Source organism: Pieris brassicae, chromosome 12, assembly GCF_905147105.1.
Source record: "Pieris brassicae chromosome 12, ilPieBrab1.1, whole genome shotgun sequence".
In the NCBI taxonomy this organism is placed as follows: domain Eukaryota; kingdom Metazoa; phylum Arthropoda; class Insecta; order Lepidoptera; family Pieridae; genus Pieris; species Pieris brassicae.
The window spans coordinates 1,910,658-1,924,307 of record NC_059676.1 but is presented as its reverse complement, the minus strand read 5'-3'; the positions used below and the strand labels follow the sequence as shown (position 1 = coordinate 1,924,307).

At 34.4% G+C, this 13,650-nt stretch overlaps 1 protein-coding gene across 1 annotated transcript in view; it reads right to left on the bottom strand.

The window, feature by feature from the left end:
- LOC123716970 (R3H domain-containing protein 2) overlaps positions 1 to 13,650 on the bottom strand; it is a 48,100-nt gene that overhangs the window by 8,173 nt on the left and 26,277 nt on the right. The window contains exons 11-27 of the mRNA XM_045672699.1: positions 13,479 to 13,578; positions 12,833 to 12,959; positions 11,321 to 11,416; positions 10,824 to 10,941; positions 10,455 to 10,553; positions 9,533 to 9,633; positions 8,577 to 8,663; positions 8,063 to 8,123; positions 6,694 to 6,776; positions 6,143 to 6,571; positions 5,041 to 5,149; positions 4,083 to 4,156; positions 3,557 to 3,653; positions 2,555 to 2,624; positions 1,946 to 2,042; positions 1,074 to 1,220; positions 446 to 637 (exon numbers count right to left, since the gene is read on the bottom strand). Of these exons, the coding sequence (XP_045528655.1) occupies positions 446 to 637; positions 1,074 to 1,220; positions 1,946 to 2,042; positions 2,555 to 2,624; positions 3,557 to 3,653; positions 4,083 to 4,156; positions 5,041 to 5,149; positions 6,143 to 6,571; positions 6,694 to 6,776; positions 8,063 to 8,123; positions 8,577 to 8,663; positions 9,533 to 9,633; positions 10,455 to 10,553; positions 10,824 to 10,941; positions 11,321 to 11,416; positions 12,833 to 12,959; positions 13,479 to 13,578 (2,087 nt within the window). The remainder of the gene's footprint in view (positions 1 to 445; positions 638 to 1,073; positions 1,221 to 1,945; positions 2,043 to 2,554; positions 2,625 to 3,556; positions 3,654 to 4,082; positions 4,157 to 5,040; positions 5,150 to 6,142; positions 6,572 to 6,693; positions 6,777 to 8,062; positions 8,124 to 8,576; positions 8,664 to 9,532; positions 9,634 to 10,454; positions 10,554 to 10,823; positions 10,942 to 11,320; positions 11,417 to 12,832; positions 12,960 to 13,478; positions 13,579 to 13,650) is intronic.

The window sequence follows — 13,650 nt, the reverse complement described above, 5'->3', positions numbered from 1 at the left end:
AAAGCACGCGAAACGTCGAAAAAAAATTAAATTAAGTAAATAACTATAAGATTTAATAATAATACATAGTTTTAATCCGTTCAAAAAGTGTTTTTCTGAATAGTTAAATAAAGTTAAATTAGATAAAGTTTAACAAAAGGCTTTTATTATCATAGATATCAATACAAATAATACAGTTATTTCATTTTACCTTATTGCTACTAAGATTATTGCACAATTTCATTAATTGTAATATAATTATTACTATCATTGTTATCGTTATTAATGGCGAAATATCAAAAAGATGGCGTGCAACGGAAAAATGTGACGGTTAATATTTTTACAACGCCAATAAAGAAATTTTAGTTCAAAAATTTCGTAAATCCTTTGCTCTGTGGATGTACTTAATACAAACGAATGCTTAAACTAACTTAGTTAAGTTCTTGCTAAACGCACAGAAACATACCTGTTCTTTAATCTGCTGTATCTTAGCAGCTATCTCCGTCGAGTCAGTCTCTTCCTTCTTCTCTAGCGGGGTTTGAGGCGTATTGCGAGAAGAGTTGGGTAGGGAGTTGCGTTTCCTCTGCGTCAAGTTGTTCCTGCATTCTGGTACTATTGGGTAAACCGGCTGACATATTGGATACGGTTGCGGTAGAACCTGAGGAATAAATTCTAATATTTAATATTATTTTAATTTCAAATAAATCGCAAGGGCAGATTTTTTAATTAATTAATTTAGGTCTCAATTAACATACTAATAGTATTGTCTTTTGTTAACATAGCTTTTACACATTAAGAAAATAACTTTTTGACCGGATATAAGTCATCTTTCAGTCGATATCAACTTCGGGGCAATAAATATAGATAACACAACTTTCTCTGCATCTGTGATACTTTTGACATTCAACACCTTTTGTCTTCAGTCACCGTGACCACGCACGCTGTAAAGCACGCGAAACGTCGGAAAATTTAAAATTATGTAAATAATTATAAGTTTATAATACTAATACATAGCTTTTTAATTAATTTAAAAAGTGTTTTCTCAACATACTAATATTACAAAGAAAGATTTAAATTCGATATAAATGTATCACCTGTGGATATACAACGTTGTACGGCTGATAGCCAATGTTGGGACACACCATGGGATAGACATCGTGCAGCATCAATTTTGGCGCAGCCGGACTGGCTATAGGCACGGGCGGTTGGATGCCCTGCCATTGGATTTGCTCTTGATACGTCTAAAATAATTTATTACATTCATCTCAAAATCTTTTTAACGTTTCATTTTGTTCAATATGTCGTATATTATAGTATAATAAAAATAAATTTACTATCTTTATATATCTCATTATTCTGTGCGTGTGTATGTCACAGAACTCGTCTTAAACGGCTGGACCGATTTGAATGATTTTTTTTCTATGCGCTTGGGTGGCCTCATCAGCCTCGCAGATGGCGCTGTCGGTACTTCCATAAAATAAAATAAATCAATGGCACTACAACCTTTTTAGGTCTGGGCCTCAGATTTCTGTATCTGCTTCATGATCATTTGTTTATCCAATAGGCAAGTAGGTGATCAGCCTTCTTTGCTTGACGTACGCCGTCGACTTTTTGGATCTAAGATAAGCCGGTTTCCTCACGATGTTTTCCTTCACCGTTCGAGCTAATGTTAAATGCGCACATAGAAAGAAAATCCATTGGTGCACAGCCGGGGATCGAACCCACAACCTCAGGGACGAGAGTCGCAAGCTTAAGCCACTAGGCCAACATTGCTCCATAGTTTGTTTAATATTCTAATCACTTGAAAAAAATTGCAGGACAACGTCCAGGTCCGCTAGTAATATATAGAAATTTAGGCTAATAGTATTAATATAGTTTTCTAAGGATTTATTAACAAAATATATTATAGTTATAACAAAAGCTTGCGTTTTTCAGTTGACGTAGGTATTTGAATGCTATTGCTCACCGGATAGTGTTGTATGGGAGGCTGTAGAATAACGTTTGGGACCGGATAAGAAGGCACCATAGTAGGTACTTCCACTGGACTGTAGCCCATACTATACCTGTAGAAATAAAATAGACATATATATAGTTGTTAATACTCACGTGTACTCTGTCATGTTCTTTCTATGGTAATAATAAAGAAAAAGTTATAATGGCATTAACTCAACCGAGGAACTCAAACCTTTCAATGAAATTCCTCACTTTTTAAAATTATTATTATTAACATTTCGTTACATTACAATATAAAAATGGAACAAAATTAAATGAAAAGTCAAAGGGAACTGGCGGAATTATCGCTTTCGAGCGATCTTTTCCACGCAACCACTGTGAGTAAAGAAAAAAAAATGTATTAAATTACATAAGGTAGGCAAGAAGTGCAAAAATACATATTACATATAGTTATAAAGAAGAAACTAAACAGGAACAAAAATAATCTAAATTGATACTGGATACATGAAAAACAAAATGTAAAAAGTGCACATGAATCACGAATTTTTACTTTTTTGTTATTCGACGTTTCGGGAGCTACCCACTAAATCATAAAGAGGGTAAACCTAAAAAAAATTTGTACCCTCGTTGCAGCGCGGGATCTTGACATCCGCCATATGCATTGAACTCAGTTGGATATGGATAGCTCGGATCTGTAGACATAGAAAAAATATCGTTAATATTTACATGCCTGGTTTGAACAGTGTTTGAACCCGAACTGTGGACTAATGGACTTTATTGTTATATGCAATTTACACTAGGTCGTACAGTGAAGGAAAACATCGTGTGGCATAGCAGGCTGATCACCTACTTGGCTTTAGACTGAACGAACACCGTGTTAACAACCAATGGGGACCCCACAATCAGCACACTTGCTTATTCGGATATATATAAATTTCCCTTAATCACGGCATCAGGCGTGAACGGCTGAACCGATTTAGCTAATTCTATTTTTGATGTATTTATTATTGTCAGAAAAGGTTCTTATGTAAGAAAAAAAATTAAGAAAATTGCACGGAAAATTAGAAAATTTAATAATACTTAAGCACCATATTAAGTAATCATGACTATTGTTACAACAACCTTTTTTCATGTAACCTTTGCGTTTGACATAACATTGACAGAATGCGTGCTGCAAATATCGTAAGAGAGGATGTAAGAAAAATTAATATCGTTTAAAACATTATGCTTCGATTGGAATTATTATATTGATAAAATACATATAAAATAATTACAGTCGCCAATTGTTTGTGGAATTAATCTTGAAAATCCATGTTTTTCATTTGTCGAAATACCAACAAAACAATGTATATACGCGCCAGAAAAACAAACAAAATATCATGCAGCAATTTATTGTATATCATAAAACATAGTTAATTATACCAATTCGTAATCAATATTCACAGTTAAGACAGGACAACGTCTGTCAAGTCCGCTAGTTTGGAAAAAAATGATAATGTAATGCGATGTACTTTGCAAATAAATAAAGATGTATAAATATCATGTTCTGAAGAACAATAATAAATAGATTGCATATTTAAAAAAACTATTCTTTCAGATAACAAGTGTCTTTTATAACAATTACCTATACGAAACGTGTTGTCAGTGTGGGGTGACGGCGGTAAGTGCTTTTGATCATCTGCTCCCAGCATCTGCTGGTACAGTGGCTGCATTTGTTGGTCCTGGAAAATGATATTACTAATGTGTATTTTTCTTATTAACTTATTTGATAGGTTTTAAAGATTATCGGTATGATCTGTATGAAAGATATTCTTGGAATTGAATAATATTTGAGTATATGTATGAGGCTACCATATATGTTTTGTATGTTTGTCTACAGATTTATCGGAAAATAACTTTGAGACATGGGTATCTAAGCAATTCTGGAATGGATGTGTATATTATAGGTAAATAAATTTTGTCAGGTCTGCGAAGTCAGTACTTTAGTTAAAATCGTGTTTATCATGTATCAGTTAGGTTAGTTAGTAGGTAAACAAGATAATAATAATAATAATTTGTATTTTTTATTTACTTTTTAACAGTAAAAAGACTGCCACAAGTTCAAATAAATATTATAAAATTTACGTTTATGATAACTGAGTAAAACTCACCATTCTACACGGAGTGACGAAAGGATAATGTTGAGGTAGTGTTGGATACATCATATTTGTTATTGAGACCGGTCCTAGAAGAAAAAAAAAAACATAATTGTAACAACAATATGGAAAGGACTACGGTGGATTGAAGAAATTGAAGCGGTAGTAGGAAGCGAATGGAGAAAGAAAGCCATAGACACCGTCAGTTGGAAAAAGCTGGAGAAGGTCTTTACGTGAAGTTGTTGCGACCGAGTGTAGCTAGGATATACCAAGATAAAAATAATGCCTAAAACGTGAAACTGTATATTATTTTTTGTCATGATTGGAAATTATGGATTTTTATTATTATTAATAAAATTTTATTACGCGTAATCTGTGTATAAAGAATATCTTTAAACAGCGCTGTGATGAATATTTACGACAAAACGGACACATTAGGGGTATCAACAATGACGCAGCATCTTTTTGAATAATATTTCTTCGCCAGTTAAATCCAATCCTCTTGTAAAACGTTACGATGCGGGGCGGGGCGGGGATTGAATTACGCTTAATTGTTAATATTATTTTCCACTTTTCAGTACTTTATACCACTACACCACATAATTTTACGTTTTAGGTATAAAGAGTAACTGGGGGGTGGTCACGACACGTTTTACTTTTGGATACAGAAAACGTTACGGTGCGTTGCACGGGGGGGGGGGGGGGCTGGCTTCCCAAGAATCTCCAAAAATTGCGTGACGTAATACTATGCACTTTTTGCACTCATCATATTTCCTTACTAGGGTTGACTGGAAGAGATCGCTTGTTAGCGATAAGGCCGCCCGTTTGATTCCTTACATTTTGTGTTATGTTATTTTTGAGATTTTTTAAGGAATCACCAGGAAAAGAAGAAACATTGTTAAATAGACACCAACCATTCCATTATCAACCCGTTTCGACCTCAAAAATACTTGATTGAAACGCAGATACTTACTGATATTAGGATCCTGTATCGGTATGGGTGTAATTTTATTCTGTTGCATCATTTGAGTTTCTGACACATCTTGGTGATAATTCACTATAGCCTGTGGTGGTGGTGTTATCTGGAAAAAAATGCAGAATATCACTACAGATACCGACAAACTTCTTGAGCATTAAACACGAGAGTGGGGGAAAGTTTGCACACCGTACATATACGAGCACAACTGATTTACCAATCGACACATCACTAAGTGATACCTAAAAATCGCTTCTGCGCAGGCTAGGAAATTTGTTCAAGATGTTTGCCGGTATCTGTACCATCGTGCTAAAGAATTAAGTACCCAATCGGCTACTTATTATACATGTTCTTATGTCTTTAAAATTCGACTTGTTGTATAACTTATGGAAAAATGTATTACTCGATAAATGATTATTTGCGTGAAACACTGTAGTTGATATAAATTTAATAACATTTTATACGATATGTATGATAAAAATAATAAAAGAATTGAACAATTTTAGTATGACTAATAATGTAAAATGTAAAACTCCTTCAGAGACAAATTTGCGCGATTGTACCATATTATTGCAATAAATTATTATTATTATAAAATAACAGGTACAGATACAATGCCTAGTTAATATTTCGCAGGCAATTCGGTGTTCCTGGACTGTATTCTTGTTGAAACAATAATTGCAATGAAACAATAGCCTTGATAGAATAATTACTAATATAAGTAGAAAAGTGGATTACTACACAACCTTTCTTCATACAATACAAGACAAACCCAACTAATACAAATTATTTACGTAACTCGGACATGTATCGTATACGAATACTATACAAAGGTACATTATAACACATTATTAGCAAATAGATATATTTAATATAACTAAAAAATTATATTAAACTCCGGTATCCTTTATTAGACATAATGACTTCGTTATTCCCTATATATTAATATATATTATAATGATCTCACAATTTACTATATATGTATTTTTTTTAATAAGTCGGTAGTAATCGTTAACTGTGTTTTACGTGTCTGGCTTTTGTTTATAATGTAATTGTTTAGATATTGTATAATAAGGCCATAGAAAAGTCTCATAATTACCTCATCCATTCTAAATCCTTGCCCATAGCTACTATATTCCTGACTTTGATACTGAACTTCCTGTACTTTTGTATGATTCTCAAACGTTCTATTTTCAAACACTGGCCGCTGATTGGGCGAGTCATAGACCCTCTGATTGGGCGACTCGTAAGGCTTCTGATTGGTTGGCGAATTGGATTCAAACTTTTGAGATTCAAACGATTTTTGGGTTTCGTACGGTTTCTGGTGATCAACAGATTTTTGATGTTCGAAATTTGAATTATCAATCCGGTTTTCCATTCGCTGCGGCTGGACTTCGTATACAGGTTTTGCCTCCTTTTGGGTTTCTGGAATTTGTATGGGTTCAGGCGATGGAGGTACTTCTATCGGTTCAATTTCTTTTACTGGACTGTTTGGTATTGAACTGTTTTTGGATCCTGGCGGCGTAGTCTGTGAAGAAATGTGGAATTAATATCTTAGTTAGTTAGTAAATAAGATCTGTCTAAGCGATCTTAACTTTGTGATTTATAATAAAGAAAAGAATTATAATTTAATTTTTATAATAAATATACCTTATCACTGTTACATTTCTGACCACCATTTTGTCTACACTCACAACAGCATTTTCTGCACTCGTTCGTAGAACATTCACATTCTGAAAAGAAAAACGTATTCGTCCGTACAAATAAATAGAAACTCACCGTTCAATTGCAATATAACTAAAGTTGTCTTATAGAGACATAAGACATAACAATTTGTATTACATCACGATAGAAAGAGACGTTTTCTGAAATAGCGGAATTATGCCCGCCTTACACTCCGCTATACTCGTAACGATAATTTTCATACATGTGCTTCGCTTTGGTGGAAGCAGATGTAAGAAAGTCATCGTTACGAGTATAGCGGAGTCCGTAATGGGTCCGTTCCGCTCGCAGTGGAAGGCGGGCATTAGCTCTTGTTCTAAACGATTAATGACAGATGACCTTTACTTGAAACTGGCATAAAGTCAAAACTATTGCCATAATATATAAAAAATATGACTATTGACACTTAGCTTCGAACAACGTGTTTCGTTTATTTGAAAATCCGTCCAACAACCACCGAACTGAACTCAATTCAGTATTTTATTTATAATTAGCGATTAACATATATATTGTTACGAAGACGGGTCGACTGCAATGTTTCTAGATTTTTCTACTAGTTAGAGAACTTTTCAGCAGGCTGTAATATGATTTCTGACCGTTTCAGGAGAGGGTTAATCACATATTAGAAAATTGTAATTTCCACAATGTTACCCTAGTTTTCAGGAAGCTGAAACCTTTTTTCAGTCAGTTTCAGAACATGTGTAGTCGAGTGGTGCAGTTTTCAGGAGACATGTTTTCAGGCGTTTTCAGGCCTAGGTATACCCCTTTGATGAAGGAATATTCTAGACCAAACTTTCTAGGTGTGAGACAAGGACGAAATAATACGAGAGAGAGAGACAGAAGATCAGAACTTTCTCGAAACTAGACTGAGCACTCTAGAACGCCGTACGACAAGGACGGAGCAACGTGCGAAAGAGACAAAGAGTGCGGGCGTTCTAGAATTGTGCAATCGCTACTCAGTAGCAAGCCCGCCTAGAAAGTTCTCAAATATTGTTTAGAATTATTCCCAGGGATATATAAGCGAGCCGAAACGCGACTAGTCGCCTTTAGTTTGGAATGCGATAACAAAAGAGAAACACCGAAGCGATAAAGTGCGAATAAAGTGAATACAAGTGATAAAGTACTGTGTGTAGTGTGCATAAGTGAAGTAATTAGTGATTGTTTTGTGTGTGTAATTAGTGCATCTCTGAGATTCATTTGTGTCCATAAATTCCTCGTTGATTTTTCAAGAAATAAACCCTTGAATAAATCCACGGCATTTTCTATCCGATCCCCTAGCTCGTAACAATATACTCACCAGTAACCATAAACGAATGTTGCTTTTCCAACTTTCCCCTTCGCTTTTCATTTGCGTCATTCTGAAAGAGTCAACAACAAATGCTTTTAGGTTATAATTTGTATATCAAAATTAAAAAAAAAAACCTGTAAATGACTATAGAAGTTTAAGGCCTGAACATAGTCCGTAATCCTTGGTTCAATTCCCGGCGAAATAATTATTGGGTTGGGAGCCAGATTGTTTGTGCATTTCGCGTGTCGACGACGTTTATAAGTGAAGCTCGTGGTCTCGCTTGAATGTACGTATATTTGCTTAGAGAATATTTCATTATTAAAAAAATATATTTTTTATATATATTTAAGGCGCATATAGAAGGAATAATTGTAATTAGCAATTATTGCATACAAATTACAAACGTAATGACAAAAAAAAAACTTCACCTGTGCATAGATAATATTTGACATTTTCTATGAATTTATGATATGTAATAGACGGTGTTCTTTAACGTTTCCAGTATATTAAATTTGGTTCATACCTTGTCATTATCTTGGTAAATAACGGGTGGGTTGGCCGGATCGAAGTGATATATGGAGCCGTCCGGGTTCGTTAGAGGGCGCCCTGTCTGCAATCATATTTTAAAATAGTTTTCAGCCTCGATTTATTTTATTTACTTATTGTTACCAACAAGTTTGTGACACCACAGTTTATATTCGCCTTAAGATTGTAATTTCTTCCATTCTCTAACATAAAATACCTGGGCCTCATATTTCTGTATGTCTGTTTCATGATCATTTGTCAATTTAATAGGCATACTGGCCTCACAAACCGTCAAATTTTTGGGTCTAAGGCAAACGATGTTTTCCTTCACCGTTCGAGCGAATGTTAAATACGCACATAGAAAGAAAATCCATTGGTACACAGCCGGGGATCGAACCTACGACATCAAGGATGAGTCACATGCTGAAGCCACTAGGCCAACACTACTCCATTCTCTATTACAACAATATCATAGTTGCCATGGCAACATACTTAGCTCGAAAATTTGATTAGATTTATGTGAAATTTCGTTTAACAGGTTAATTATAATCCATTAGCAGTATCAATAAATTGCTTCAACGTGCGACTCTCATCCCGCAGGTCGTTGGTTCGAACCCCGTAAAACATGGCGTGGAAATCGGCATGCCTTGGGCCTATAATGTCGATGGCGTCTTTCAAACACCTACTTATCACAAAACAGAAATCTGAAGTTTTATAATTAACAATCCGTTATCGGTATGTATACGGAAATATCTTAACGGAAAGTATATACGATTTTTTTATACACATATAGTCGGCCTTCTGAGTCTAACACACGTCAATTACCACGTAACTATATTTTATATTGAATATCTAATTATGAAGGTAGACCTAAAAATATTTTTTTAGTTTTTAGGTGGTTATATATGAAATAAGTTTTTACATAAAAGTAATATTAATGATTGAAAGAAATACCTGTGGATGTATAACAATAGCTCCCTGTGGTACAGAAGACAGGTTAGTCACCGCCCACACGAGGGTCGCGGCTTCGGTGCCTGGCTCGGGACTTGCACCGCCTGAAAATATTAGTCAAAAACTCTTATAGTATTGAAATAAATATTGTTTGACATTTTCTTAAATAAAGCATTTATTTTATTAAAAACTTTATAGACATTCTTGGGGTTTAAATAACTTCCATAGACAAACAATACAACGGTATAATAACCCTTATTTATCGACATCTAATGTATAAATATTTCATTTTGTGCAATGTATGTAAATGATGCGGTCCCTAAGGCATATATGACGCATGTTAAACCTATATATATATATAAAAAATCAATGGCGCTACAACCTTTTTAGGTCTGGGCCTCAGATTTCTGTATCTGTTTCAGGATTCATTCATTTATCAATCTAATAGGCAAGTAGGTGATCAGCCTTTTGGCTCTAAGGCAAGACTGTTTCCTCAAAGTGTTCTCCTTCACCGCACGAATGTTATTAAACATATAGGCAGTCCATTGGTGCACAGCCGGGAACCGAACCTGTGACCAATTACATACGGTACCCTAAAGAAGATCGCTGACGTCGCGGCACGTGTATGATCAATGTGCCGGCTTCGAGGAATTGTTCTGCTGTTTCAGCATTTACAGCATTTTATAAATTTTAATTCAATAAAACATGTTGATGATAACGGATGTAGTTTTTGTAACTTAATTATAAGTTTATTAATAAAGTAGTTATATAATTATTGTTTTTTTTTTTTTGGAAGTTCGGGGTGTCGAATTCGTAATTGACCTCAAGTATGATTCGCAATACAACCACAGCATCTATATAAACATACGATTAAATTATAAATTATTGCTCAATAAACATTAATTGATTAAAAAAAATTAAATACCTGTTGGCGAAGGAGTGACGGAGTCGGTGCTACGCAAACTCAACGTTTTGTATCCAGAACTGGATGGTGATAAACGCCAGCTACTTGAGGCCAAATCGCCTAAAAATATTAAAAGTAACATTGAAGAACAAGTGGCTTTTTTAACTATCATTTTGTAATAATATTAAAAAAATTATAGATATTTCGTATAAATCACAATTATGTGAAAAAGTTTTTTTGTTAATCAAAAAGAAAGAGAAAGCAATAGGTTGAGTGAAAGAGAAAGAAACAAAGGATATTGTTTATGGAAATGTTTACTCCTAGTGAGGATGCCTCGCGCTCTCATTTAATACTAAATGTAATTAAATTAATTTTAGTTATTTATATTACCTTGTCTGCTAAGTAATCGTGGCTGTTGTGGTTCAGCCGTGTATCCACCGAAACTATGGCTTTTGGACACAGCCCCTCGGGCATTCGTCTCTTGGCCACGGGATTCAAGAGATTGGACCTATAATATTAATAAACTATTAAACTTTTTACGATAATACATAGTTTTATAAATAAGTTAATAATTCTCAAGAATAAATAAGGTTTATGATAAATTTAATTATATAGAGCAATCTTGGCCTAGTTGCCTGAGGTCGTCGGTTCGATCCCCGGCTGTGCACCAATGGACTGTCAACATTCCCTTGAACGGTGAGGGAACTTCTATGGCTTGCCTTAGACCAAACAGTATACCACGTCAGGCTGATCAACCTACTTGTCTATTAGATTGGCAAATGATCATGAAACAGATACAGAAATATGAGGCCAAGACTTAAAAAGGTTGTAGCGCCATTTATTTATTTTATCATTGTATGCAATTGAAATCTGGTATAAGAATTTACCTTAACAAGTTTATTCTTTCCGCCCTCAGGTGTTAGAAGTTTGACAGGTCCAGATGGAAGCCACGGCCATTGACTCTCGTCTTGTGTACAGTTGTCCTGTTATAAAGAGCACTTTTTAGAAGTAAATTCCATTTAAAAAGGAAAGAAAAGTGCACTGGATGATTATAGGTATGACTTGCAGGGGACCACAGGCCTGTCCATTTATGATGATTAAATTTTTAAAAGGTGCCTTAAAACCTGTGTGAGTATTTGACCATAAGTTTGATAACAATTATAGATAACTCGACTTAATATTATCTATTTATAATAAAGTTGCGTAATGCGTAATAATAAAAATTTCAATCTATTATCTATAATAATACCTATTGTTAGTTTCATTTTTTCTACAAACGTAGAATACGGCGAAAGTTAAAAAAAATTAAGAGATTTTCATCTCGTTACGCCACGGAGTATAACTATTAACAGTAGTTAGTTACATAAGTACACACACATATTTCATAAAATACTATTTTGACTGCTGAAGGATCCGAACCACACATTCGAGTTGCTATTATTGTATGTTTAATGTATAAAATATAATATATTTATTATGGAATATAAGATATAGGTATCACTTATTCCACGTCATTAAATTTGTGTCGGTAGACATTCCTACTCATCGGCAAAGAAGACAGAGGGTGTAGGTCGAGAGAAAAAGCCGGAGTAAAAAAATCTCGGTACTCTTAAAATATCGAAACATCGCAAATTAATAAGAACTAGACACTTTTAGATAATAGAGAAATATCAGGAGTATCTAGAGCATGGGCCATGAGTCTGGAATGCCAGGGAACTACATAGTTATCATAAAAGCTTTTTTTAAATCACAAAATTAGGACTAACACAACCAACAAGTGGACGTACTACGGTCGTACGTACGTATATGAACTACGGTGCCGTACCTACAACGTGCGCACACGACCAGCGAAATCAGTACTGTGACCAAATTCTTTTAGCCGAGATCAGAGAAACATAAAATGCGTCAAAACTCTACGCCAATGTCTTTCTGGTAGTCTTCGATTGTACAAACGACTCCCGAGGAACTTTTACTTCCGTTAAAGGTAAAAAGTCCATGTCTTTGTGATTTTAATAAATTTGACGATTATTTGAATGATCTTCATCCTTGGGATTGATTCGCTCCAGCTCAATTTGTAAATAAACTTGGCGATTAAAAAGAGTGGCAGTTTTTGCCAGTTCCGCTTGCCCTTGATATACGAAGTTGTAGTAAATGTATATTTAGAATCAATTTAACATTTTTTTGTGTTCTGTTCATAAGTATACTTGGTTAAATATATAAATAGAGTTAATTTGAGTTTGAGTTTGTCATCTTAGTCATATAAACCAAATGAGTCTAATCTCACAGTTTCAGATATGATGAAGAGACGAGCTCTTTAATAAAAAGAGAACATAGAAGGTTTGTGTTTAGATGAAATTACTTATGGGTCTAAAATATTTTCTTTTATCTCTCTCGCTCACCGTACTAAATATCCTCCGTCTCGCTCTCTCGTAATCCCTTTCGCGTTGCTCGAGTGACTTACTCCTTGGCGCGTCCGCACCGCCACCGCTCGATTCCGAAACGTTCCCCGCGCGTTTTAGTATCGATCTGAAAAGAGTAGTTATAAAATATTGTTAAAATTTGAATTAATTATTGTTAATTGTTATAATTATAGTTATTGATAAAAAGATGTATACAATCTTTCCGAAATATATACTATATATACTAAACGCAATTTGACTTTCGTATGCCAAATCATTCTTTATCGGTGTTGGAAAAAAATTTACCGTCACATTTTTCGGTTATACGTTTCCTTGCCCCTACCACGGTTGATTCGAAGCCATTATTAACAAAAATATATAATAACGATAACAATGATAGTAATAATTTTATTACAATTAATGAAATTCTGTAATCTAAGTATTAATAAGGTAAAATGAAATAATTGTATCATTTGTATTCATGTCATATTAAAAGCCTTTTGTTAACTTTATCTAATTTAGCTTTATTCAACCAATTTCTGTAAAGTTGAATATATGAATAAAGGTCATAAAGACGTTTCACTTCTTACGCGTGTACACACACACACACATGTTTTTTCACATATAGGAGTAAATATATACGTACTTAGCGAGTGTATCATCGTGTCTCCTTGGAGGTGACTTGGGGAACACTCGAGTGCACCACTGTTTGAAGCTGGTGCAAGGGATTCTACCACCACTCGTGCCTGTAATATTAAATTAACTTCAAGATACATATTGGCCATTAATAAAAGATAATAAATTTAAAAATAATTTCG